The sequence below is a fragment of the Manacus candei genome, unplaced genomic scaffold (genome assembly GCF_025592945.1).
Source record: "Manacus candei isolate 608988 ecotype Guabito, Panama unplaced genomic scaffold, ASM2559294v1 h1tg000035l, whole genome shotgun sequence".
Classification (NCBI taxonomy): domain Eukaryota; kingdom Metazoa; phylum Chordata; class Aves; order Passeriformes; family Pipridae; genus Manacus; species Manacus candei.
Window position 1 is genome coordinate 9,486,636 of NW_026138083.1, and position 25,928 is coordinate 9,512,563.

Consider the following 25,928-nt stretch of genomic DNA (forward strand, 5'->3'; position numbering starts at 1 on the left):
TTTCCTTGTAATTATGATGAGATTTATATATGGAAGGAATTAGTACTTTCTATTCCAATGGGAGTGGACGTTTTTGAGTTTAAAAAGTGTTTAGTGGTCTTTGGGATGGTTGGTCTGGAGTAAAAACTAAGCACATTTACTTAGAGGTTTGCAGTGTAAGATCCTATCACTGTGAATGGAAGTAACTGAGGTATGAATTGGGAATGGGCAATATCTTACCTAATTTTGAGATTTATTTTTTTTTCCCTTTCATTTCAGTGACTGGACCACTGTCAGAACAGCAAATTGCCTATGTTAGCAGAGAAACACTACAGGTAGTGTGTTCTTGTTTTTGATTTTTAATGTAAAAATATTAAGGGTTAAAAGTAAAAGCTACAGATAACATGTGATGCCATGGAAATAAGGTAATTGGATGACATAGCATTTTGCCAATTGAATCCTCCATTTTCAAAAAACACTCGCTATCAATTTTGGTTGGAATCAGTGAGATCGGTTTTGAAAATACAGGTCTTTTAAATATGACCTTTAAAGTACCTGTCTCCAGGCATTCAGGTTTGAAAACAGTGACCTCAAATTCTTTCAAGGCAGTAGTAAAAGTGTGTGAGTTTGATGGACTTCCAGTAGCCTCCAGAGATTTAAGGAGTGTACATGGGACTCTTCTAGCTAATGCCAGTGGTTACAATGGTCTGCTAGATGATTTGATGAATTACACTTTGTGCAAAAAGCAAATCAAGTGCAGTTTTTGGGTCTGTGTGCATGCCTGCAGTGAGGACTCCTAAAAACCATTGAACCAACTGGGTATTGCTAGTCATGTCCCCCAGAGAAACAGGTTAAAGCATCTGTGAGTGGAGCTTTTTGCTTTTGTAGTTTAAGGAATTGAATTTCATAACTGATTAGCACATCAGCTACATTGCATAATGAACTGCCAAAAATTTCTCCAAAAACTGTATCTTCGGGGGTACTGTTGTCTGTCTGTACAATGTTGTTCGCTTGAAATCTCCAGAACCAAGTCACGTGTTTCCTCATTTTCCCTGTTGTTATATTTTGACCGTCTGTGAAAATGCTAATAATTGAAAACAATCCTAATTTATTTTTGCAGTCAGCTCCATGGTGTCTTGCATGAACTGGCAAAAAAAATTTCTGTCTTGACATAGAGATCTCTTGTGAACGTAGAGCCTTATGGAGGTTCATGGTCACAGAGCGAGGAAGATGTTTATGTGTTGATTTACCCCTGGAAGAGAATTTTAGAGATAACCCTGGAGTGTCAAAAGTGACATGGTCTATGATTTGTCGTGCAGGGATTCGGTTTTATAGTATTTTCCCAAAATTTAAACTTAGTTTCTAACTTGTGTTGAGTCTTAAAATGTTTTGGTACTGTCATGAGACCCAGAAAGACAGCCTAATGCTTCTGCAGAAATCCATGAAATAGAGTTGAACTCCAGTATTAGACCCAAAGCACTGCCTGCTGGCATGTTTCTAGGCTTAATTGAAGTGTGTAATGGTATAGGAGAGAACTTCAGTTATCCTGTGATCTGACTGCTGAATAGAAGACTGTTAGGCAGTTTAACAGTAATTGGCTTGGTCTGAAAAGGTGCCAGTTACCATGTCCAGAGGAAAACTTGGCTGGGGAATACTCTTCTTCCAACAGATGCAGTGACTCTTCTTCCAACAGATATTATTTCCAACTATCCTGCATTTTAGATACTAGATAAATATCTAATATCTAATATTTAAATATCTTTCTTTAAAGATTCTTTAAAGAATATGCTACTACATATTTTGAATTTGCAAATTTGCAGCAGGATACATTGAAATATAAAGATGTTCTTCAGTCAGTGAGTCATTTAGATGATTGAATTGGATCCTAAATATATCTGGTAATTAAGTGAGAGATGTATATAAAATGAAAAATGTTGGACTAAATTATTATCTAAATATTTTATGCAGGGACTGTATTACCTTCACAGTAAAGGAAAAATGCACAGAGATATAAAGGTAAGTAAAAACTGAAAGGAATTTTTGTGCTTTTAAATAGGCTACATCACCTCCAGTGGTCTTTACTGTTATGTATCAATTTTGTGTGTACTTTTGAATATGTAGGGTTTTTTCCCAAGGGAGGGGGGGAAAAACTTTCTTTAAAATACATGCGTGGAAACAGTTTGTTCTTTTCATTGGAGCCACACTTACTGTTTATTTAGACCAGTGCTGTAAAATTTAGACATCAGCTGGTGTGCAGAGCAGTACGTTCAGGTGGCTGTAAGGGTGTGCTCTGTGCAAAAGAAAGGTTTGTGCTTTCCCGTAGCTTTTCCAAGAAGATCAACATACCCTTCTTTTTGAACCAGCTAGTGAGCAGAGCTGTTGTTTTGGCTTCTTGCTTCTTTTCTTGGTGAGCAGATTTCAGGGCAGTGGCTACTGTTACGCCTGGTTCTTGGAGGCTGCTCCTGTCCCCTCCCTCGCATGCTAAAAATAGAGAAGGTGCTGCAAATCAGGCTATTAGCACTGACTTATTTAAATCTTGACCTCAGCAAAGCTATATCAAAAGCAGCTTGTTCAGACTTTTACACTCTGTTATAGTTTCCTTCTGGTGCTTCCTGTTGACTTTTTGTTCCAGGAGTTTTACTGCCTAGTCTTTCCAAACTCTTCCTTGCTCAGACTGCAGCTTAAACCTGGCAAGCTTCCTCCTGGAAATCTGACATTAAATTATCATATTCCTTTGTGTTGTTTCATGCTGTTGGTTTTGTTGGTTTTGGTTTGTTTTTTTCCAGACTAGGAATGCAATGTATATAGCAGCTTCAACTGAGATTGCCGTCATGCAGCCTGATTCCAAGTTGTTCTCATTGGCTGCAGAAGAGTGTTTGGGGTTTGAGCAATCATAAAAATAATTTCTGAATGAAAGATTACTTTGAACACCAAAATTAAATATTTTCCATTATACTTTATAGAATGCAAAATTATGCTTGTAAGTATACAGTGCACAGATACTTTTCTAAGCAGAACTGTGCTGATAATAAATGCTTAGAGTGCTTAGGTTGAGAGTTATTTCTTTTAAAAAAAACTGTTCTCGTGAGCATGGAAAAGTACTGTCTTCATCTGCAGATCGCCTGACTGCTGAATTGTGTTTGCTTCCCTCAGTAGCTAAGTTACATATTTAGAGTACCTGTTCTGTTGGTCTCGAAAGGTTAACAAGGTCAAGAGCATGTAAACTGGGCTGTCACACTGTTTACTGAGCTCCATCTATAAGGCTCATTAACTGTACTTGTGCAACATGTGCCAAGTTAGTTGCATTTCAGTGCAGACCTGACTTTTCCTTCTCTGTGAAAAGCCATAATCTGTAAAAACATATTTTTGGAGGTTCGTCTCTGCTGCCTTTCCATCTAGTTGATGGGCAGTGCTGACATTTGGAGCTGTGTTTAGCCAGCTCTAGCCTTCACTCAACTCAACCTGTACCTGGTTTCAGTCTTCAAATCGGGTTTGTTCTTGGTCCTTTTATCTTGTAATTTTATGGTACAAACCTCCACTTGGGGATAATTTTGGTTATTGAGCTGAAGTGAGTGGTACATACAGCCACGCAAAAATGAGCTCTTCAAATCTAGCACTAAACAGAATCTCTGTTGCATAAGGATGGAAAGCACTTAAGGATTGCTAAGCACTTGAATATCGAGGCAGGTCCTTAAGGCTATAATTATAAGCATAGCTCTCAAACAAGACAAAACCAGCTCCTACTTATGAAAAGAAAATCAAATTGTTTCCGCTTTGACCTTTAGAGTTCCCATTTCCTTTCAGTCACTGTAAATAGAAAAAAGTAAGAATTAATCAGCATAGGCAAATCATCATACTGTGTCTTTTGAGAGAGCTTTTGTGTACAATACAAAACTCTGTAGTACCATAGGCTAAATGAAAAAGTAATGAAAAGCCCTGTATATCCAAGGGGTATTTTTTATATAACAGAATGGTAACTTGCTAATTTCACAAACATTTCCTTGGTAAGACTGCAGACTTATTGAACACAGTCCTTGCTTTGTCTTTGGCCCTAGTTTGCCATAAGATCTCACATAATTTTTTGTAATATGGTATTGGAGGAGTCCATATGTTTTAATTTAAGTATACTTACTTCTTTTTAAAGGGAGCAAACATTCTTTTAACGGATAACGGACATGTAAAATTAGGTGAGTAAATACAACTTAGTGCTATTAATATTTTTATGTGCTCTGGGAAGCAGTATGCTCTATTTTGTTTAATGAAGTGATGGTTCATGTAAGGAATTAGTGAATATCAGAATTCTTTTTATCTTGCTGATAATATCTAACTATACCATCCAGTTAGCATCTGAAGATTAATGTGAGTTGTTTTGGAACAGTGAGGTAAAAAAGACCTGATACTGTAAGGGGGAGATAAAATTCAAATCACAGGGGTTTATGAGGTTTTAATAAAATGTCTCATTTAAGAGTGCTTAAATGTGAAGTGTACCTTGAAAGGTTATCTGAAAGAATCTCTTGGATAACAAAAAAAAATATATATTTTATCATATTAAAAAACTTCCTGTAACTGTTAGATCTTTTGTGTTAACCTGTTCTTCCGTGTGTGGATGAGGGACATGTTTGCGTGCACGTTTGGCAAGTGACTGAGGGGAGCTGACTGATGGTATCTGAGATACACCAAGTTTCCATTATTTGCTTTTGTTATTTATTTTTTGTTAAATATTTCCAGTATACTTAATAACCTCTTACCGTGGAGAAGCCAAACTTGTGTTCATTATCAATTAATTATATCGGATCAGTTGTTAATTGTCATTTTGTTTTTGCCTTTTTTTAATAGCTGATTTTGGAGTATCTGCACAGATAACGGCTACAATTGCCAAAAGGAAATCATTCATTGGCACCCCGTATTGGTAACTGTGTTTTACTTGGCCATTAATATAACAGTAACAAATATAATAGTGTTGAAAAGCATGTTCTGACACTTCCTGAGTAGACTGATCACTAAAGGTTGGGTCAGACTTTCTGTGTTACTTATGTCAAATCCTGAATTAGCTGAGTATCGGAGAAAATGTTTTAATGCTTTGAAAAATTAAAAGGCTGTGTACTGCCCTCGTCACTGACCAATTTATCTTAATTTAGTAAAACTTAAAAACTATCCACAATTTTGTTTTTAACTTTGATCTTAAATGTTTTTTCCCTGATTTTCCATTTTGATGTTTTATGTTTCTTTCCCTCCAGCCTAGATACAGCTTTTCTGCAACTTTTCAGTTGATAATGAGCTTCGTTTGTTTGTCTGCACAAATCCACAGATTCTTTTGCCACTTTTGAACTGTTCCTCTGAGCCATTTTTCCCCTTATTTACTTAAACTGATTGAATTCTGTGATACATTTCTGTTTATCTGTTCTGTGTCTTTATTCTTCCCACATTAAACTGTTTTGTATAATTTATCTTACCTGAAGTTTTGCCTTTCATTTTATCCTCTTCACGCTGGAAGTGGTTGTTCCCTTTCACATTGAAGTAAATGAGACACATTCTTCACTCTAAAACAGCACTTTTGTTGTACATTTCCCAGACAGACATTAAAAATTCTGTAGTCTGACAGCATAGTAGCTACTAGACAAAAATGTACATAATGAAAAAATGCTACATTCAAGTATTGACTTGAAATAATCAAGCATAGTATTTCTAGCATTCTTCTGCAATGTAAGTCACGCCAAGGCTTCACTTCCCTTTCAGAATGACACGAACACCCATCAGTCATGATTGTGTGATTTGGTTTGTGACTCTTTCCCAAGATATCTGGATGAGAGACTGTAACTTTCAAATTGTGCCGGGCTTCTCAAACAACCTTAAATAATAACTTTGAAAGCATTACATGGGTTAAATGCTGATGAAAAGCATCCGTTGTTTTGCCAAGCTTCTCAGAGATTTGAGAGCAGAAGCAAAGCAAAATTTTTGAGATTGTGGAGAAGAAAATTTAGCTGCAGACAGAATAGTGTGAGGGTTTTAGTGATCGTTAGAGGTGTCAGGACACGTGAACTGCTGTGCACTGTCTTTAGTGCTAGTAACCATCCTATTTGCCATGTTTAACCCATGTTCCCCCTCTACCTTGGTAACTCTCTCCTTTTTGATTTAGAGTGATTGGTATCTTTAATGACCTCTGGAAGAAATTTATCTAAATACAGTTTAGCTATGCAAACTTGAAATAAGTTCTGCCACCAAACCTACTTATCTACAGATAAGGATCACAGAAACACAGAATATGCTGAGTTGGAAAGGACCCACAAAGATGCAGAGGGCATCCTCAAGAGTCACACACCGTGTGCCTGAGAGCATTGTCAAACACTTCTTGAACTCCCAGGCTTGGTGCTGTGGCCACAGGATGCCTGTACTTGAATAATGCATCATTTGAGATGCTGCTTGCTGATTTACTGGAGCACTTGCTAAGTGACGTTCACCTGTCATACATGTATTGAGTTATGTCTCCAGATTTACTGCTACTTTTCAGGTGATCTGGACTGATAAAGTTCAAAGGTAAAAAAATACTAACATGTTAGCCAGCTGATAGAACTACGTAGGACAATCGAATTCATAATTCACGTTGGCCGTTCAAAACATGTGACAATGCCTAGTGAATCATTTCCTTTAGGTATCCCTATTTATGTGCTGGTTATGTTTGTTAATTTTTGCCACCTCAGAATGTGGCACCTCAGAAGTGCCACCTCACTTTGTTAACTTAAATGAGGTGACCTGACATGAGTGAGACAGACTTTACAAGCAAGGAGTGCTCTGTACAGAGGTGACAGTGAGTCTTCAGGTCTCATGCATTCAGGATACAAGAAAGCTGACATTTTATTACTTTTTCTTTTGTTAGAATTCTTCTCTTCAAAGACAGTTGATCACTTTCTGGGACCATGTGTGAATTTGGATATTATTTTGATTTTATTGTAGTTGAATAATTATACTTTAGACTCTTTGGTTGTTGAGTAGTGTTTTGTTGTGTGCCTGCAAAAAAGTCCTGAGACAGATTGATTTCATCCACTTACTCCTAAATGACCATTTTAGAAACTGCCTGTTAGTTACTTGAAGATGATTGAGGAAAACTTCATGTATACATTACATTTTTACACACACACTTAAGTGTATCTGTATATATGAACTCATGTATATGCTGTGAACTTACAGATTGAGAGCTTTAGGGAAGAGAGTACCACTCTGTACAGAAGCATGTTTGATTTATGGAGAGAAGTTTACGTAAAAATCTTTTATCGTTTAGGATGGCACCAGAAGTTGCTGCAGTAGAAAGAAAAGGTGGTTATAACCAACTCTGTGATCTGTGGGCAGTTGGAATAACTGCTATAGAGCTTGCTGAACTTCAACCTCCAATGTTTGACCTACATCCAATGAGGTCAGTAAGGGGTTATATCTTGGTGAGTAAATACAGCTTGTTAAATAATCTATTTGGTGAGGGAGTTTGTGTTGTTTGGGTGTACTGCAAGGGCCTTGAGCTGTAAGTGTTCTGAATGAACAGGATAGAGATTCTAACAACTCTTTTTGGTGCATAAATGTGTAATGTTGTCCTGGTTGCACCTCTTAAACTGATGGGACTTCTTACTGCCAACTAAATAACATATGTAATAATTCATCTCATCATCATCACCATCATGGCTGGGCTTCGCGAACGAAGATTTAGGAAGACTCTATCCACGTTTGTTACAGGCACGCTGGTGGCTAATGAGACCAATACGAGATAGACATATCCGATTGCAAAAGGCACAGCAGAAAGACTCCTTAGATGGTGTATTCTGCAAGGCACGATTCTTTCTGTGTTGCCTTTTCTCCTTGAGAGTGATCCTGCGTGCTTTCTCAAAGGAAACAGCAGCGTTATAGATGGTGTGTCTCCAGACCTCCCGATTGGAGGCCAGAGTAGACCAGTTATGGTGATCAATATGGCCAAGGCTGAGATGTTTTTTCAGGGAGTCCTTGTATCTTCTCTTTGGGGCTCCTCTCTTGCGGCAGCCGGTGGCAAGTTCACCATAGAGCAAGATCTTAGGGAGGCAGTGGTCCTTCATCCTGGAGATGTGTCCTGCTCAACGCAACTGTGTTCTCAGCAACATGGCCTCAATACTTGTGACAGCTGCTTGTTCTAGAACAGATGTGTTGGTCACATAATCTGACCAGTGGATGTTTAGGATTGTACAGAGACAGCATTGATGGAAACGTTCTAGGAGTTGCAGGTGGTGGTGGTAGATGACCCATGATTTGGAACCATACAAGAGAGTAGACAACACTATGGCTCTGTAAACACTGATCTTGGTGCTTTTCTTCAAGTGTTTATTACACCAAACTCTTTTATGGAGTTTTCCAAAAGCACTATATACCTTTGCTAATCTATTGTCTATCTCTCCGTCAATCTTACCATCTGAGGAGATGAGGCTACCTGGGTAATCTCATCTATATTGCAATGTAACCACAGAAATACTGTTGTTTTCTTTTTCAGAGCACTTTTTCTAATGACAAAAAGCAACTTCCAGCCTCCTAAATTAAAGGACAAAATGAAATGGTAAGTACTTTTCTGTTTCAGTAGATAATTAATGTACTTTACTGGGCAATTGATTTTAATGTTTAGCACTTCATTTTACAGGTCCAATAGTTTTCATCATTTTGTGAAAATGGCACTTACAAAAAATCCTAAAAAGAGACCTACAGCTGAAAAATTGCTACAGGTATAAATTTATGTATGGGATTTTTTTTTAAATTATAAAATTATAACTTATATATTATATTATTATATATATAATATATATATTGTAATGCTTAATATGAGTGGCTGGAATTTTAATCTGTGTGTTTCCTTCTGTCTTTCAGCATCCCTTTGTTACTCAGCCATTAAATCGAAGTCTTGCCATTGAACTTTTGGATAAAATGAATAATCCTGATCATTCCACTTACCATGATTTTGATGATGATGATCCTGAGGTAGGAATATATTTTAATCATAGAATCAGATTAAGTTTTTGTTTGCCAGCAAAACTAAATTATAATGATTTATTGAGCCACAGAATGAATTGTTATCTGGGAATAGTCTCAAAGGTTGCTTTTGCTTTTGGTTGTGCTGCTGTGTCACATGTACAGGCACTTAACAAAAGTCATTATACTTGAGGAACAGAACCTTAAGGAGGTGTAACTACTTTAAAATTTTGTTCATTGTTGTTCTTCAACAATTTTGCAGCAGTAAATGTGATCTGCTTCTCCAGTCCTGAGTTTTGTCATGTGTTCTACTGTATCTTTGTGGAGTTATGTTTCCATTCATCTGCAAAGAAAGCATTTTCATAAAAATAATTTTATACCTTTGTAGGGGAGAGTATGATCCTGTAATTGTTTTTGTCAAATGGTTTGATGTGTGGTTTTTTGCAGATGGTATTTTTTGATCTTAGAATACTCTGAAATTTGATTTCACTTGTGGTTTTGTCGAAGGCAAAGTTTCTGATTTTTGGCTTTAACAGCTGGGAAAAAGCCTGCTTATGTAAGACGATAAACAGTGCAGAACTGAAGTGTTTAATAAATAAGAGAAAACAGATATTCTGGTACTTCATCTTGTCTTGTGCTTTACTGCATGTTAGTGAATACTGTCCAGATGTTTACTGTTCCCTAACTGATGGCCTTTTTTTGGAAGAAAAAATGTAATCCTTTCAACACAAATGCCATTGATTCCATAATTACATACTTTTGGTTTTTTAATTGGTAAACTAGTCTAAAAATGCCTTCAAGGGAAAAGGAGCTTAAAAGAAGCAACTACTTTAATAGATTTATTTTCAAATTTTTCAAGTTAAATGAACTTCTACTTTCTGGAACAGCAAAGACCAGTTGACATGCACAGAGTCTTTCTTAGAAGCTGAAATAAAAAAATGTAGAAAGAAACCAAAGTGAAATAGATAATTTTTTGTGTTGTTGAGTGCAGTGCATATTTTCTAAATGAGAGAGGAGGAGAGGAAAGCATGATGACTGAATAATGGTTAATACTTTTAAAAGCAAATGCACACAGTGGAACAAATTTAATAGATTTTTCTGATAAAAAATATTTAAGAAAGTCAAACACACAAAAAATCCCTTAGTGTGGTTGGCTTTCACATCACTGTTAAGAGAAAGGTGTCTGATTCCTGATGAAAACAGCACTGAGCAATGTGGATCTCCTCCTTACCATAAGTTCTAAGGATTGTGTGTCTTTTAGTTCCCTCTCTGCTCAATGATGAGCAAGAGCTTGGAGGCCTGTTAAAGTGGTATTTCTGTGGAAACCAGAAAACCAAAACTTTCATGAGCTCTCATAAGAAGAAAGGTAGTGTGCTTCCTGTGAATGAGCTGCTCAGATCTGTGAGTCTTCTCTGCTCTCCTGGAAACTGTAGTGAAACCGTGTAGCATTCCCCTGTGTCACAGGTGTATCTTTTCAGTAGGAGTCTTGTCCTTCATTTTGGGCTGATCAGATGGAGAATCTCTCTCCTCTTCTTGTAATAAGTCCCGTCAGTACACATTTTATTGATAGTTACTGGTAGCTTACAGAATAGTGTTCACACTTTTATGTCCCTTGTGACTTAGCATTAAGAAGGGTCTTCTGTTGTCTAGTATATTACTTATCAGTTATCCCATAATGGAGTGTGGTATCAGGAGCAGAAGCTATGCCTTGTCTGGGGGGAAAACAAAGAGAAAACAACCTCCCAGCAGTGATCAGAGAAAATACCTAATTTTGTCGCTTAAAAAAAGCTGGACTGGCTGACAGTACGGAGGGCGAGCACGCCACTGGTGTGTCTTTAGCTGTGCATTTTTCAGATACTAGTTCATTTGTTGTTTATCTTACATTGCTGATGGTTTCCTGCTGCATTTGTGGACTTCTGTGTTACGCACATTGATACTTCTCCATCACTGTTCATCATGTGGCCTTGAGCTCTCCTGTGCTGTTACCTGTGCTGCTATATCATTTTCACTGAATGATGTCTCTTACTTAGATGTGAGAGACATTTCTCCCCTACTTTGTTGCTGGATAATTTTCCACTAAGGTATTTAAGGCTCCTGCAAAGGTTGATATGACACTTGGAAAAACATTTTATTTTGTATTAAGTAAGTCTGGGTTTCATCTCTGCGAATAAAGCAGGTAGTAATGAATTATCTAATGCATTTTGAGCAAGTTTTGTATTTCAGATAAAGAACCTCGCCACAGGCAAAGCAGTTGTTGGCATTGTGGTCTTTCCTGTAATAAAATGAATGGAATAAGAAGTGTATGTACTCCTTTTATACAAAATTGAACTTGCTCCAAAACTTGCCTGCTCACAGAGGCAGCTGGAGATGTTCATCTGAATTTAGGGATTAACCAGTCCTGTACTTGTGGCAATCCCCTGAATGCATCCATCAAAAATCAAAAGAAGTGACAAAACAAGGTGCAACATAACACAGTTCGAAAACACTGGTGAGAATCTTGAGCCTCAGACCTACTCCCCAATTTGTTTAGAGTTTTGTATTTTTGGGGTGGTGGTGTTAGTGTCTTGGGGTTTTTTTTGGTGGATTGTTTTTCATTTTTGGAGGCTCAAGAGCTTTTCTGTCTGTTGGTGGTCTTTGAAGTCAAGTCTGCTGCCCACTGTACTGCGAGCTCTTCACTTGGCCTGTGCTGCTTTTATGGGGATACAGTCTGTTGCTGCTTGGATAGTCTGCAGAGCTGTGTTGGTGAAGTAGAGATTAAGGTGTGAATTTGCCACCTCTGAGGAATGCCATACTACATCTTTAAATCATTCTAAACTCAGAGGTGAAATGTTTAATGTGTAAAAACAAAACAAAAAACATGCCATCCTTTGGATATAATCAGAAAGGTTCTTCTGTTCATGCAATTGTTATTTATTTGGCAACAGTATCTGAAATGGACATTCCCTACCCCTGGGAGCTCTTCATTTAGTTTCCCTTTCAGTCATAGACAGGATTTCCAGTTGGGACTCTGCGTTCACTCCCTTAAGAATAAACCTTTGAAGATGTTGACACCTGCCTGTTCATCACATTTCTGTGACAGTGATTCTCATGATGGATGTGATATTAGCCGAAAAGGTTACAAAGAGGAAAGTGCTCATGCCTTATGCTTAGTACAGTCTAAGTTTTGGGGATAAGATTGCTTTTGAGATCTGTACCATGGTGGAAATTGTGACCAAAAGGATTTTGTGTCGGGAAGTTAACCTACATGCCTTTGTCCTCTTGCACAGCTCAGATGTCAGGTGTTTGTATCAGCTCGTTGTCAGTGTATGTATTTCAAGGTGACTTGAGGACTTAGTCCTTGTGACTGAGAGATGAAGATTTGACTCCTTCACGTAATTCTCTGGTCTGGAGGAGGTGGTATGAGGGCAAGCTCTGTCTGTTGTGCAACACAGACATCTGTGTCAGGATGCAAGGACTCAGAATATCACTGCAAAGGCAAAAATGCCTCCCAGCCCCCCTACAGCTTCTGCTGGCATTACAGATGCACACACATCATACACAACGGGATAGTGCCTCTTAATAAAAGATTATAAATAAGCAACCTTTCAGCACTTAGATGAAACCTTGAAATGCATTCTGAGCTATGGCAAACCATTTTTTTAAGCCCCAAGCAATGCACAATAAACAAAATGAAACTGTAGAAGGAGAGGATTGACATAAGTTGTGAGAAACAAAAAACTGCCGATGAGATATGTGGGAGAAAACACATACCCACAGCCTGCAAGTCTTTCCTGTTTCAAAGAAGAGCAAAATGAACATAAATGGGAGGTGAAACACCATGTACATATGTGTTGGATCCTAATGGGAAGGAAGGTAGTAGTGTGTGATGAAAATCGATGAAGTTTTCAGATAGTATTTGAGGAGTAAACGGAGTTGCTGAGCTATTCGTGACTCTCTGTGATAGTACAGCAGTTGACATTTTGTAACTGTCAGCACTTTGTAGTCAAAAGTTGCCCTGTGAAGAATATAATTATTGTATATAAAAGCAAACGTGCCTGTAACAAATGTGGATAGAGCCATCCCAAATCTTCATTCCCGAAGCCCAGCCATGACCATAAAAGCAAAGCAAAGCTAACATACCAGCACATCATAGCATCAGACTGATTTAATTAAAAATTGTTTTACTGCCACATATTCAACACAGAAACAGAGCAAACATGCACTTTTCAGAGATTACTTGGCCAAACACTGTGGAAAAACAACTTTTTTTCTAAAAAGTAAGATTTCATTACAAAGGACGTATGAATGCATAATGTTAGGATTTGTGTTGCTAATTTTGGACCTGATTGTATACGTGTTGTGGTTTAGGATTGGTACTCCCCAATTCACTGCCCCCCACTGACAGTCTCCCAAACCACATGCCACTTGCTTGCTCCCCCTTCCTGCTCCCATGGGATGGAGTTGAGAATTAGAGGCACAAAAATTGGAGATTACAAGATGAGATAAGAAAAATTTACTGGAAACAGCAATGAGATAAGAAAACGAACAGTAACAGCAACAATATTAATAACAGAAGTGTACAAAGATAGGGTGATTCACATACAAGAATGTTCACTGCGGACCCCCAAACAATGAACAATAGCCGACGGTGCTGCCATGTTTTTTGACTGGAAGCCACTCCCTTCTTCTCAGAAACCAGAGAGCTCTTTCCCCCTACCCCTGTAAATGACATGAGGTGGTGTAGAATAACCCCTGGGTCCTGGCCAAAACTAGGACAATACAGCTGTCAGCTGATCTTGTACTCTTGTCAAGAAACCTTAAATTATGGTTTCTAAGAGAACCTGCAGCAGTGCTTGTAGAAAGCAGAGAGAAAATCCAACGGGCAAAAAAAAGAAAGCTAAGTCTTAAAAGTTCAGAATACTTCATCCTGTAGAGAAGTAAATGGAAATTCAGGAAAAAAATAGAAGTGGAATATAAATATGAAGGTGAATATGTAGGAATTATGCTTTCTCTCTTGCCACACAGCATGAGAGTACCAGGAATACACCTTTCTACTCAGCTTTGAAAACCTCAGGCAAATTTCTCATTACTTAAAGAACCTAACTGATGACTTTTTAGGAATCAGTTTAGTTTAGGAATTAAATGCTGCCACTGAGTCAGATTTAATCTTGCTGCTTCTTTTAAAAACTACCACTACCTTAAGCTGAATGGTGAAAAAAGGAAATGCTATATGAACAAAGACAAATGCTGGCCAGCATTATCTTTATATTTACTCAAATCTGATGTTCTAAAAACTCTTATCTTGAAGACAGTCAGCAGTTGAAATGTCTCTAAATAATTCTAACCTTAAGTATAAAAAATTGCATACAATATTTATATTTAGCTTTCACTTGATTTCTTTCTTTCCTTTTTTGATACTGTGCTAAAGAAACTTGCTAAAAACTGTCAGACAATACTGGTTTTCAAGTGAGCATATTTTGGTACTGAAATATTTTATTTTTCACTTCTAGCCTCTGGTAGTGCCTCACAGAATTCATTCAACAAGTAGAAATGGAAGAGAAGAAAAGACACGCTCCGAAATAAACTGTAAGCAAATGTGATATGACAATATGGAGTATTCTTAAAATAATCATCGTTACTATTTCAACTGGTATTTTGAGTATCTGATATATGTAGAAACATTTTTAATGATGTATAGGAAAATAAAAACATGCTGTTTCACTTAAGTGTACAGATTCTAGATGACTATGCAAAAGAAATAGTGTAAAATATTTGGCTACACCCTTTGTCAGCACTTCTGCAAGGCCCACTACTGCTTCATCTTAATTGAGCAGGACACAACCTGAGCTCTTCTGACAGCTGATTGATATAGCTTTGTATACCACTCCAACCAGGATATTCAGGCCAAAACCAGATTCAACTGGGTAACAGAATGGCAAACGAATATTTTTTCTTTCCTTAATTATCTTTGTTTCACTTTTGAATTGAAACAGTCGCATAGAGATCAGGAAGGGAGGAGGTTGATCACTGGCTTTTAAAAACAGACTTCATCCCCCAAATTGCAGTAATTCTTTTGTTTGAATTAAATCAGAGCAATACTTAGAGCTTTAGCTGTCTTTTCTTAAACTGAAGTTAAGGGGAGAAGTGTTAAAGAGGTTCTGCCAAGCTGGTGTCCTAGAAAATGTGATTAGTTTGCTCCAAAATTCATTCAACGCTCTTTAGTGCTAGTGAGTCTCCCAAAAGAGCAGATTCAGTAGTGAATTCACACCATGGATGTGCTTTTTCTATAAATTACAGCTGTATTGCGCCTCTACAGAAGATACTTCACTGCCCTATTTGCTGAATGGTTTTCCTGTTCCCTATAATGAGTAGGTGACGCAAATGGTGATTGTGCTGCCTTTGTGATAAAAGAGTACTTTCTGTGCCCATTAGTTTCTAGCAGGCACTAATTGGCTATGTCCATGTGTCAGAAGTTTCCATCAGTGGGGATATGATACACTTATTAAACTAATTTTTTCTCTTTTTGTTAACCTTGGGAGCTAAATTTTGTGTAACCACAGTCCAACTTAAATTCTTGTTTTCCTTTTTTTCCTCTTTAGTTGGTCAAGTAAAGTTTGATCCACCTTTGAGGAAAGAGACAGAGCCACATCATGAATTTGTGAGTAACAAGCAGCATGTGCTATGCTCTGCACATTATCCCCTGCAAATATCTGTGCAGGAGATGTGTAGTGTGCTTCCTTAGCACTACTAAACTTGTTCGTGATTTTACTGACAAATTGTAACATAATGTTCCTTTGGTGCCATTACTCTATATGCAGCAAAACTCCTTGTTTGTGGGCTCTGCTGAATGTGATGTATGTGCTTTGTCTTGTAGGTTTCCTTTATCCTTTATACCTCATTGTCCAGGATATTATTCCATTTATTTATGGAGTTATTTTTTTTAGTTCTACAGTTACCGTGCGTACTCAACTTCTGCTCTCCGTTGTTCTTGTATTGACAGTGGAAATAGCAGAATTGAGTAGAATTAGGGGAGAGATATGGTGCATTTTAAAAGAATTTCCCATGTGAATAATCCTTCTGTGGCCCCGCATCACACCTGAGCCATGCTGAGTCAGGCAGTGGATGTATTCTGTGAAGGTGCATTGCCAGTGTCTTCTTCCTGTGGACCCATCAATACAAGGGGTGTGAGGATTCAAGCTGTAAGGGAAAAGGTGTCAGTGCTGTCTCACACACGCGATTGCAGCAGATTCCTCTCTTCTGTGGAGAGTGTTGCTTTGTGCACTTTGGGCAGCTTCTTCATGTTCCTGGATAAAAAGATAAAAAGTCTGCTTCTTCACTGCAGACTTTTGTGTTCTCTTTGTTTTTCTAAGGCAGGTGTTAAGGTGAAAAAGTTGGCTTAGTACATAGGTGGGAAGAACACTGGTTTTCCTTGAGTTGGTTTTGGGAATGATGTGTACCTAGGGATGTACTTGTGTAGTCTACAAACCACATGTGAGTCAGATTTCTGACACAGATTTCCTTGTGGTGCTCTGTAGTTGTACTAAAATCTCCTTCCCAGCTCTTTGCCCTCTGGTAGTGGGTCAGCTGGCTCTGGGTGTATGAGGTTGTGTATAATCTTGCTCGTCCTCAGAACTGGCTGGACGGGTAGCCTGCAGTTTCTGGTGCCTGTTTGAGATGGAGGAGAATAGCTTACCAAATCACACGTAGGATTTAAACAAGTATTTCAGACATGTTATTTAGACATTGACATAACTGCGTAACAGCATCATTTAGGAGCCCTGGTTATGTAAGGCTTTTTATTTTTTTTAATATTTTTATTATATTTTATTAAATATGATAATGCAGTCAGGGCTTCTACTGTAAGTTTACCAGCTAACTCAAAATTATTTTTGAACTGATTCCAAGTTGTCCTGTCTTTGCTTCCCTGTTACATGCTCTGGATTGTAAAGAAAATACAGTTGGTAGCAATGTATAGTTCAAATTATAATGCTTTTGCTCATTAAGAGCACATATATACACACATAGAATCATAACTGCAAAAAGGTGTTAGTGGAGCAGCTGAAGTTTTGGAAATACTTTTCCCATTTCTTTCTTTTTATCAGTCACTGACTACATAAACCAGTTGTTGGACAACTCCATGGGGCAGTGGTGTTTTTACTGCACCTTAGGAACCTGAGTTGCTAAACTGTGGAGAGAGATTTTCTGCAGGGATTAAAGCAGTTTTTCAGAGCACTTTTTTGGCTGTTGTTGGAAGGGAGGAATCGAGCCTTTTCCTACATTGTGTGTTAGCAGTCAGGACCTTCGCACTTTGGAATCTCAGAAGCTCTTGGAGGAGGGACACGAACAGTCCAAATTAATTCTGTTGATAAGAAAATATCTTCATATTGTCTGTTCTGGTCAGACATTGCATATTTGAAGCCTGTCCAAAGAACTTGTCTGATCTCCCTGTCTATAACTGTTTGGATCTTTCTGAAGAGGAAAATTAACTCCTCCATGGCTTATATCAGAATATGAAACATGCAGACCTGATATGTTCTTTCTAGATAAAACAGAACTATCATTTTAAAAATAATGATTTTTGGGTCCAGAGACCAAAGAAAAAACATACAGGTATGGATTAGCTATAGAACCAATGGACAATTTAAATTGGCATATCAATTGCAAACAAGAGGCCTATTCAAAAAATGGATGCTTTTGCAAAGAGCCTCACCACAAACCAGTCTATGGGAGAAGTTTGTAACAATTTATACACTCTGGGAGTGAAAGTCTTTGAAATGGAAGTGGGAGCAAGAGATGCCTGTCTCTTCCTCCAGCACTAACAGTGTGGATCCATTTTCATTGAAGCAGTTCTGATGCTTTTGCTTCTGTCTCACTAAAGCGTGCTTAAACTTACACTCAGTTACTTGTGGCTATGAGTGCACAAAGGACTGGACCACTGCAGCATGAGGAGTTATTGTCATTGGTGCACTGAGATGTTGAACTGGCCGTACTTGCCTCTTACTGGGACAGTCTGTCACACATTACCACAGCTCAGGTGATGAACAATAAATAATTCATCATTTTGGTGTGATTCAGTAGTGTTTGGTAATGTGACCATATCCCTAACTATGTTTTACCCCCATCCTGAGAACTGTCTTAACATGGTTTGAATTTCAACTAACAATATCTCTTTTTTTTTTTAGCAAGAAAATTTACATTTATGTATACCTGGCTTTCAGTCACAATATAAATAATTTGAGTTTCTTGATCTCTATCTAATGAACAGCCTGACAGTAGCGATTTTTTGGACAATTCAGAAGAAGTATACTACACTGCAAGATCTAACCTGGTATTTTTCATCTTATGCCTTTCTTTGTCAGTGTTAGTTTTGTCCCAATTTTCCTTTTTCGAAACTTGTGTTTTGTCCTGTTGTTGTACTGCTGTTTTCATCTGTTTAAAAACCATTCAATATAAGAATTAGTCTATATGTGTATTTCTATAACGTAGAAAGAAATTCTTAACTTAGTATGTGCAGCATTGACAGTATTTGTTTTTCTATGTTTTCGTGTTATTCATGTTTAGTTGAATCACTTTTATAGAAGGGACTCAGTATTTTACATTCATTCTAGTTTCTTTAACTACCTTACTATGCATAACTTAATTTTTTGGAAGGTGACTGAAGATAGAAGAAACATACTCTTTGCATTTTTGTCTGGTAGTTCCTTTAAGTGGCCTCATAAAAGACTAAAGTTACATAAGTGTAAGTCTCTGAATTCTCCAGATGGTAATTATGTTACAGAATGAATGTACACTTAATAGAAATAACAGAAAGTGGGATCATAACTGTTTTCAATAGCATTTGGCATTGATTATAGTCTGATACATTTTCTGAATTTTCTCCTATTGCACTGCTAAAAAATTTGGTTGTTGGCATTGCTGTGTAGCAGTTACTCTAGGACGTGAGTTTTCTTACTTCTCTGCTCTTTGTGTAGTTAGATGAGTAATGCATTTAAGTCTTGGGTGTCTCCATATTCTGTTGAAAAAAAGAAAGAGACGTTCTGTGCTAAATGAAGAGCATTACTCTGCTAACTTTCTGAGATTTGTGAGATGTTAATATAAGTGCACTGAGAGGAAAATGGAAAACTGGGATGTTTGGGAATGTCTTTTTTATGCGGTGTTCTTGTCCTTGCATTTTTTTTGTTTGTTTTGACATCAGTTGGCTTGGTGTAACTTGAATCTGCCAAAAACATTGTTACTGAAAGCTTAGACTGTCTTCCCCTTTCTTAGAAGGAAACTTCTGTGTTGCTTCATTTTAAGAATGTTTCACAAACTGTTTTGAGATCAGTAGCTTAGATTTCTCTACCTGGTGGCAACACCTCCATCCTGTGCAGTTCCTCTGGTTTTGGAAGTGTGGTTTTGGTTTTTCAGTTTGATTTGCTTCTGGTTTTCTCTTTCCAGTTTAACACTTTTTAAAATCTGTCTGTTTAAGGTTACTTTGGGTTGTTGCATATCTTGCTATCTTAGTATCTGGGGGTCTGAGTCGAATGAGAATGTCTCCTAACTGGACTGTCGTTTCTCATCCTCCTTTTACCCCATACTGTTCAGAATACTCTTCAAAAATTATGACCATGATGGAACTTAAAAAGTACTGTTGTTGTCACAGTTGTGAGAGGGTTTTTAAAGTAATTCGACAGCACTTTGTGTTTCACTGCTTTCTTTGCACCTCCTGTGTTCATTGTGAATCAAAGAGGAGAATTCTGAGTTGGTGGTAAATGCATCCCCTATTGGTGAGATTCTTCCAGTAAGACCCAATCCTTAGAGAAGTAAGTGCCAGTTGGTTCATTCTTCTGTTGTGGACCAGGACACACTAATCAGACATTCTCTTTCTTTCTCTCTCCTTCCCCAGCTCCCCACTCCTGTTCTGACAGTTTTGCTTTCAGATGTGTTTGTTGTGAAATGATATGTGGATTTTTAAAATGTCATCAAGAGGAAAAGATTATACTTTTTTCATAAGCATAGTATATCACCTACTACTGTTTGGGCTCTTTCCCATGCTGGTTTTATAAAATACCTTATGAACAATAACTCCTTTGCAGGGCTATCTGTCTCTAAAATCCTAAAAAAAAATATAATTATCATAAATCAAGGCATACTTTGGACTACATACAGTTGAGGTGGAAAACAAATTTGAGGAGTGACTGACAGTATTTTTACCTATCACCTAGCATTTTGCACAGCCGGACTGATCATGTGGCAGTTTATGTTGTCTGTATTAAACCCCAGGATGTTTTGTTGTGTACTCCTCTGGCTTGTTGAAGTTCTTCTAATGAGCAGCCCACTCTTGTTTATTTTGGAGAGTGGTTTCATAATACCATTGGCTTTTAAATGTTTGATGCCTATGATGTGGTTACCCTTAAAAATCATTCCCCTCCTTTTCTTCTCCCCCTTCTTTCCCCTGTGCAGTTCTGAAATAGTAACGGAGATCTTGCCAGAAGAATGGAGAAATTCAGTAAAGGTCTCGTTTGCAGGGAAAATTCCATGTCGAAACCCCAGGATCCCTTAATGCAAATTGCAAACAGAAAGGACAAGATAGTACTTCTCTTTGACTTTCTACAAATATACCCTTTTGATTCATAGCTAACTATATAACAGACTGTTTTGCTCTAGGTGCAAGGTTCTTCTGTCTTTCAGGATAGATATTTTTTCATTTTTCTGCAACTAGACAACAAGTTTCTCAGGACTTTACTTGGGTACCTTCCATCATTTGAGATTTTCTTGCACATGCTACTTCCTGTCATTTAGAGTTCTTCATGTTCCTGTTTTGTCATCTTTGTCTTATGTGCATATTAGACTTTACATAAGGTAGACCTTCTCACTGTTTTCTGTGTATTTTAAAAGCAATTGTTTGGATACAGGCTTAAATAAGTAGGAGAGCTGAGCATTGCATTTGCAGTGAACTCAGGAAATGGTTTAAATTCAGTCATCTCTAAAAATATATACTCCTTTATTCTAGGACATTTTTTAAGTTTTTTATGCTATTGATCCTGGGAAAAGTACCAGAAATCCAATGGCTAACTAAATGTATGGCTGTTCATCTTGTACTGCAGCAGCCACCACAGTGGCAGTCTCAGGAATCTACATGAGTTGACACTGTAGGACCGGATTTCTGTGATTTGAAACATTTTTGCTATAATTAAGCAGATTTTCAGAAGTTGTCCAAGTATATGCCATCCTGAGCAAAAATGTGCAACTTCTTTCCATTTATTTTTTTCCACTAGATCAGTTGCCCGTTGGATTCCCTGTGTGGCCTTGCAAACGGCTGTGTCAGTATGCTGGAGAGAGGTGCATGGGGTAGAGAGAAGCTGGGAGTAAGGGCTGTTAAACCCAGCTTCTGCAGATCTGTTGCTGTATGTGTAATTGCCTCTGCTTCTTGGAGGTGACATGCTGTACTTACCATTGTTGGAGTCTGTCAAGGGGAATCTGTATGAGAATTTGGCCTCTGGTCCCAAAAGCCCCAATTCTGAGAAACAAAAGAGAAGGTCACATTGATCAAATGCAAATATTTTCATTTAGGTTATCCTGGTCTGCAGTGAAATACTGTGGCAAAACCTTTTTCTTCCCATTCGTAGTGAGCTGAAAAATAATTCTGGTTCATATGAGTAGACTGAGCTGCACATCTTGATAAATTAGAAAAACTGTCAGAGAATCCCCCAAAAAAGATGAGGTGGGAGGGAACCCCTGGTGATCTCTAGCTTACTCCTGCTTAAAATAGGGGCAGCTTCCAAACTAGATTCAGAGATTACTTTGGGCCCTCTGGCTTTGCTGTGGTTGGCCACACGTACCATAAATGTGTGCTGCTCATGTGTAGTTCCCTCCTTGGCTGCTGGGACTACCAAACGCTTTTCAGTCCAGAGTTGCCCTTCCTGCCCCTAACCAGCTTGTCCTCAGCCTCTTCTTGTATCTGTGGTGGATCTGTCCTAGTTCCAGGACTTCTCAGTTGTCTGTATTAAACCCCAGGATGTTTTGTTGTGTACTCCTCCGGCTTGTTGAAGTTCTTCTAATGAGCAGCCCACTCTTGTTTATTTTGGAGAGTGGTTTCATAATACCATTGGCCAACTACCTCAGCACCTGGCCCTAGTCTGCATCATCATTACTGATTTGTAACAAATCATTACTGATTTGTAACAGTGACTTATTTTTTTCTTTCTATTATAGGAAAAATTAAATGTTTAATTTAACCTGGACTATACAACACACAGTGAAAATTCTACTACCAAAACACACAGCTGAATTCCACTGTTTTAGAAAGTGACAGAGAGTTGAACAAAACTTGGATTTGACATCTCAGGTTCCAACCTGCAGTTGTTTTCAGTTGTTACAAACTTAACATTCATTCTGGACTTGTTTAGGAATGAATTCAGTGAGAGGTTTGCAGCTCCCGTGCAGTCTGCATTGTTGTACTTACTGGATGCATTAATACGTTTGGTCCTATTTAAAGAACTAGGTTGTGGTTGGTTTTTGTTTTCTTTTGGCTTTTAAGTATACTCCAGGTTTAATAATTCATGATAGTTTTTGGTAACACTTTTAGGAATGCAGTGTTTCAACATAGGTATTCTCTGTTTTTTAATTATTTGTGGCAGAAGAAGTAAAATACTGGTAGGAAAAGACTGAATTAAAGAGATTGACATAGGCAATAGAGAACTTTGCCCAGGAGCATTTTTCTTCAATTTAAGTAATTTTTCTCCTTACACATGCATAGATTTGCTTTTTGTTTACTTACAAGCCATGAAGACTCCTATCCTAGGTAGCTAAGGTAGCTGTAAAAACATATTGCAGCTATCAGTGTGGAATTTCGGAGAGTCTCTTCGTATTTTGTTTGGCTTTAGGTAATGAAATGGCACATGGTCCTTAGGATCAGAAGAAAATAAGTGGAAATGGGGAGAAAAGTACCAGTGGTTTTTGCTCTTTCTTTTCCGTCCCCGTATGTTTTGGGTACTTTCTACCTTGGCAAAAGTAATTGAGAAAATGAGATGCTAAGTTTTATAGTGTTGTTTGTGCCAAGGGGACATTCATAGGCACAATGCATAGAGAACTGAAATATAAGGGAAGAGGGGAATAGTGGTTGTGTAGCAGTAATGCACAGTAAAACCTCAGTCAGTAACCAGGAAAGAATTATATTTAGTGCGTTTAAAAAATATACATACAACTTGCTGGTTTTGATGTGTTAAGATATCCAAAGAAATTCAAGAATGCACTTTTTATTGAAATAAAGGCATTAAAAATATAGCATATGCATTAGGTAATGCTAGGCTCTTTTAAAAATTAACTTCCTCTTTGATGGAGCAATGTGATAGGAATTGCTTAATCATTTTACTGAGAATGTATGTGCCTTCTCATTTGACATGTTAGTAGTACGAAGGTGATTTGTATTCTTTGAAATTCAGAGTTACTTCCCTAGCATTTTGTAGATTTAGTGTCTTAATTTTGTCACTTCAAATGGTCTTGTTTCTCACTAGATTTCAAGAATAGCAAATGTAGGAAGTAACTGTGAATTGCTGGGTTGCTGTATACATTCAGTTTTGTTGTTGAAGGGCTGAACACCTAAAAATAGATTCCCAGTACAGCTCAGCTCTACAGAACAAAGTGGGAACATAACTGTTAAAGGTGCAGTAACAATTAACTTACTGTGAAATTCTGCAGAAAATAAAACAGGTTTTTTAAATTTAAGCTGCAGAAGGTTTTGCAGATTTGAGCACTCCTGGGGAATTTGTTTCATAGAACGCCCTTTGCTTTATCTTTGCTCTGAGGAAATCTGTATACTCTTTTTAGTCATTGATTACTTTGCACATGTAATTTATCTGATTTGTCTTTCTTCATGACAGCTTCCTTTAGTGTTACTTAAGCTGTTGAGAAGAACTGGTAATTATTCCCTGTATTACCTTTTTTTCCAAAGCAATTACTGTCAGCAAATAGCACACTTGTACACAGATGAGACCCTGAGATTAGCTCAGCTGGTTAGAGTATGGTGCTAACAACACAAAGGCTTTGGGTTTGATCCCCATAGGGGCCATTCACTTAAGAGTTGGACTCAGTGATCCCTGTGGGTGCCTTCCAACTCAGAATATTCTGTGATCTGAGTTGTTTTGGGAATGAGTTGCTGGTAACCTGAGACTGATTGCAGAATAATCTAGAGTTGCATCTTTAATTTAGTACCCAGATTATTGACCTCTTCTCATTCCTGCCAGCTGTATATCTCAAGATCCTATTGGAATATATCTGTTTAGTCACCCGGATTTATTCTGTCAATATTGTCTGATCTGAAAAGAATTTTAATTAACTAATCAGCATTGTATGTATGTTAAATGAAAATATTAATGTAGATTGATAAAGTTGTTGGGTAACTTTGCATCATTTAGGAATTAATGCTAATCTGTTCTTCCCAGTGGGAATCCACAACTGATAAGATTTCATATCTTCATGTGTGGCTTTAAAAAACTCCAGTTATATTGGGTGATTAAGTGTAACAGCTCACTGCAGGCTTTGCAGGATACATGCAGCATTTATCAATGTTTTCATATCAAATATGCCGCTAGAAAGTTTATAAAATTGTAACTTAGGGATATATTTGAAATACAAGGTAGAAGAAAAATATATTTAACTTTTTAAAAGCTTTCTAGCTCTCGGTATTTATCTATCAAGAATGCAAAAGAAGGAATTTCCCTAGCAGTGGTGTACTTCACCCCACAGTTGGAGTGAAAGCCAGCAATGTTTAAAGGGCTTTGGAAAATTCTACATATCCAATTAAAATCATAAATCTTACACAACAGTAAACTGAATTAAAACAAAGCTTTTGCCCTTTAAAAGCATTTAAACATAAGTAATTCTGGCAGATGTCATTTTTGATAAAGAAAATTCCAGTTATGCTTAAGAAGTCTGGTGGCAAAGGAAGGCTCCTTATGTTTTAGGTGGGTTTGTTTATTTTCTTCTATTAATTTTCCTGTCATTGCTGTACAGTGTATTCATAGCCATACATTGCACAGTGTGTAAATTAAAGTGGACAGACATTTTGGCTTTGTCCAGCGTAACATCTTTGTTTCTTACTTTTGAATAATGTGATTTTGCAACATTGAAGGCTTGTCTCTTCAAAGCGAAAATCTCAGATTTCATTATACTGATCTGGCGTTATTTTTCTCAACAGCTTCCCAGTCTTTGTTCTGGCATCCTCTCACATAGGCTCACACAACCTGTTTAACCTACTTGCTTGTGAGTCTGGTGACATCTTATGTTTCCAGTCTTGTTATTTTCTGCTCTAGAGCCCGAATCCTCAAAATACCTGTGCTTACAGAGGGAAGGTTTTGAGATTGCAAAGGAATATTATAAATACTCAAAGTAAAGAAAGTTAAATTTGTTTCTTTGTGGTGGATTGTAGTCCATCAGCTGGTGGTGAAGAGCAGCAAAAGGGAATTACGTGGGTATAATGAGACAGATGCTGGGTGTGATGAAGAGACTGAAACTGTGGAGGGCCTAGGGTGGCCTTTCTTGAGGAAAGGAGACTTGCTGAACTTGTTTGGAGCAAGGAGCAGGAGGAATCAAAATCGAGGCATAGGAGGATGATCAAACTGTGGAGAAAGAAGGTACGGATAGCAGAAGGGATCAAAGATAGCCATGACTGAGGCCTGACACCTTCCTCCCCATTGGCATGGCCACTTGTGAGGTCTGAGGTCCTACATTCCCTAACAGATGTCTAGAGAGAAAGTTGGGTGGCCCTTCTGAGTCAGATCCATAGAAGTGGATAGAGTTTGGTGGGTTTGGGGGATCACTTAATTCTAGAACAAAGAAGTGTAATAAAATTGATATAGAGATTGAAAAGTCAGTCTCTCCATGGTTCAGGAAATGCCACCATCAGGCTTGTCTTTGCAATTTTTATTCAACCTTCTGATCTATACATTCTTTTACATCAAGTAATCATCAATTACATAGTGTTTTTCTCACAATATCTCACTTGTTTTGGGAAAATACAT

The 25,928-nt window shown here is 37.7% G+C and overlaps 1 protein-coding gene across 6 annotated transcripts in view; it reads left to right on the forward strand.

Annotated features, from left to right (window-relative positions):
• MAP4K3 (mitogen-activated protein kinase kinase kinase kinase 3) overlaps positions 1-25,928 on the forward strand; it is a 74,861-nt gene that overhangs the window by 16,770 nt on the left and 32,163 nt on the right. For 4 of the 6 annotated variants that reach the window (XM_051792990.1, XM_051792991.1, XM_051792992.1 and 1 more), the window contains 11 exons: positions 259-314; positions 1,948-1,995; positions 4,124-4,166; positions 4,816-4,888; positions 7,256-7,387; positions 8,480-8,542; positions 8,624-8,705; positions 8,848-8,958; positions 14,439-14,514; positions 15,528-15,586; positions 18,194-18,256. In XM_051792990.1, the coding sequence (XP_051648950.1) occupies positions 259-314; positions 1,948-1,995; positions 4,124-4,166; positions 4,816-4,888; positions 7,256-7,387; positions 8,480-8,542; positions 8,624-8,705; positions 8,848-8,958; positions 14,439-14,514; positions 15,528-15,586; positions 18,194-18,256 (806 nt within the window). The remainder of the gene's footprint in view (positions 1-258; positions 315-1,947; positions 1,996-4,123; positions 4,167-4,815; positions 4,889-7,255; positions 7,388-8,479; positions 8,543-8,623; positions 8,706-8,847; positions 8,959-14,438; positions 14,515-15,527; positions 15,587-18,193; positions 18,257-25,928) is intronic. The other 2 variants (XM_051792993.1, XM_051792994.1) reach the window with 1 other exon arrangement.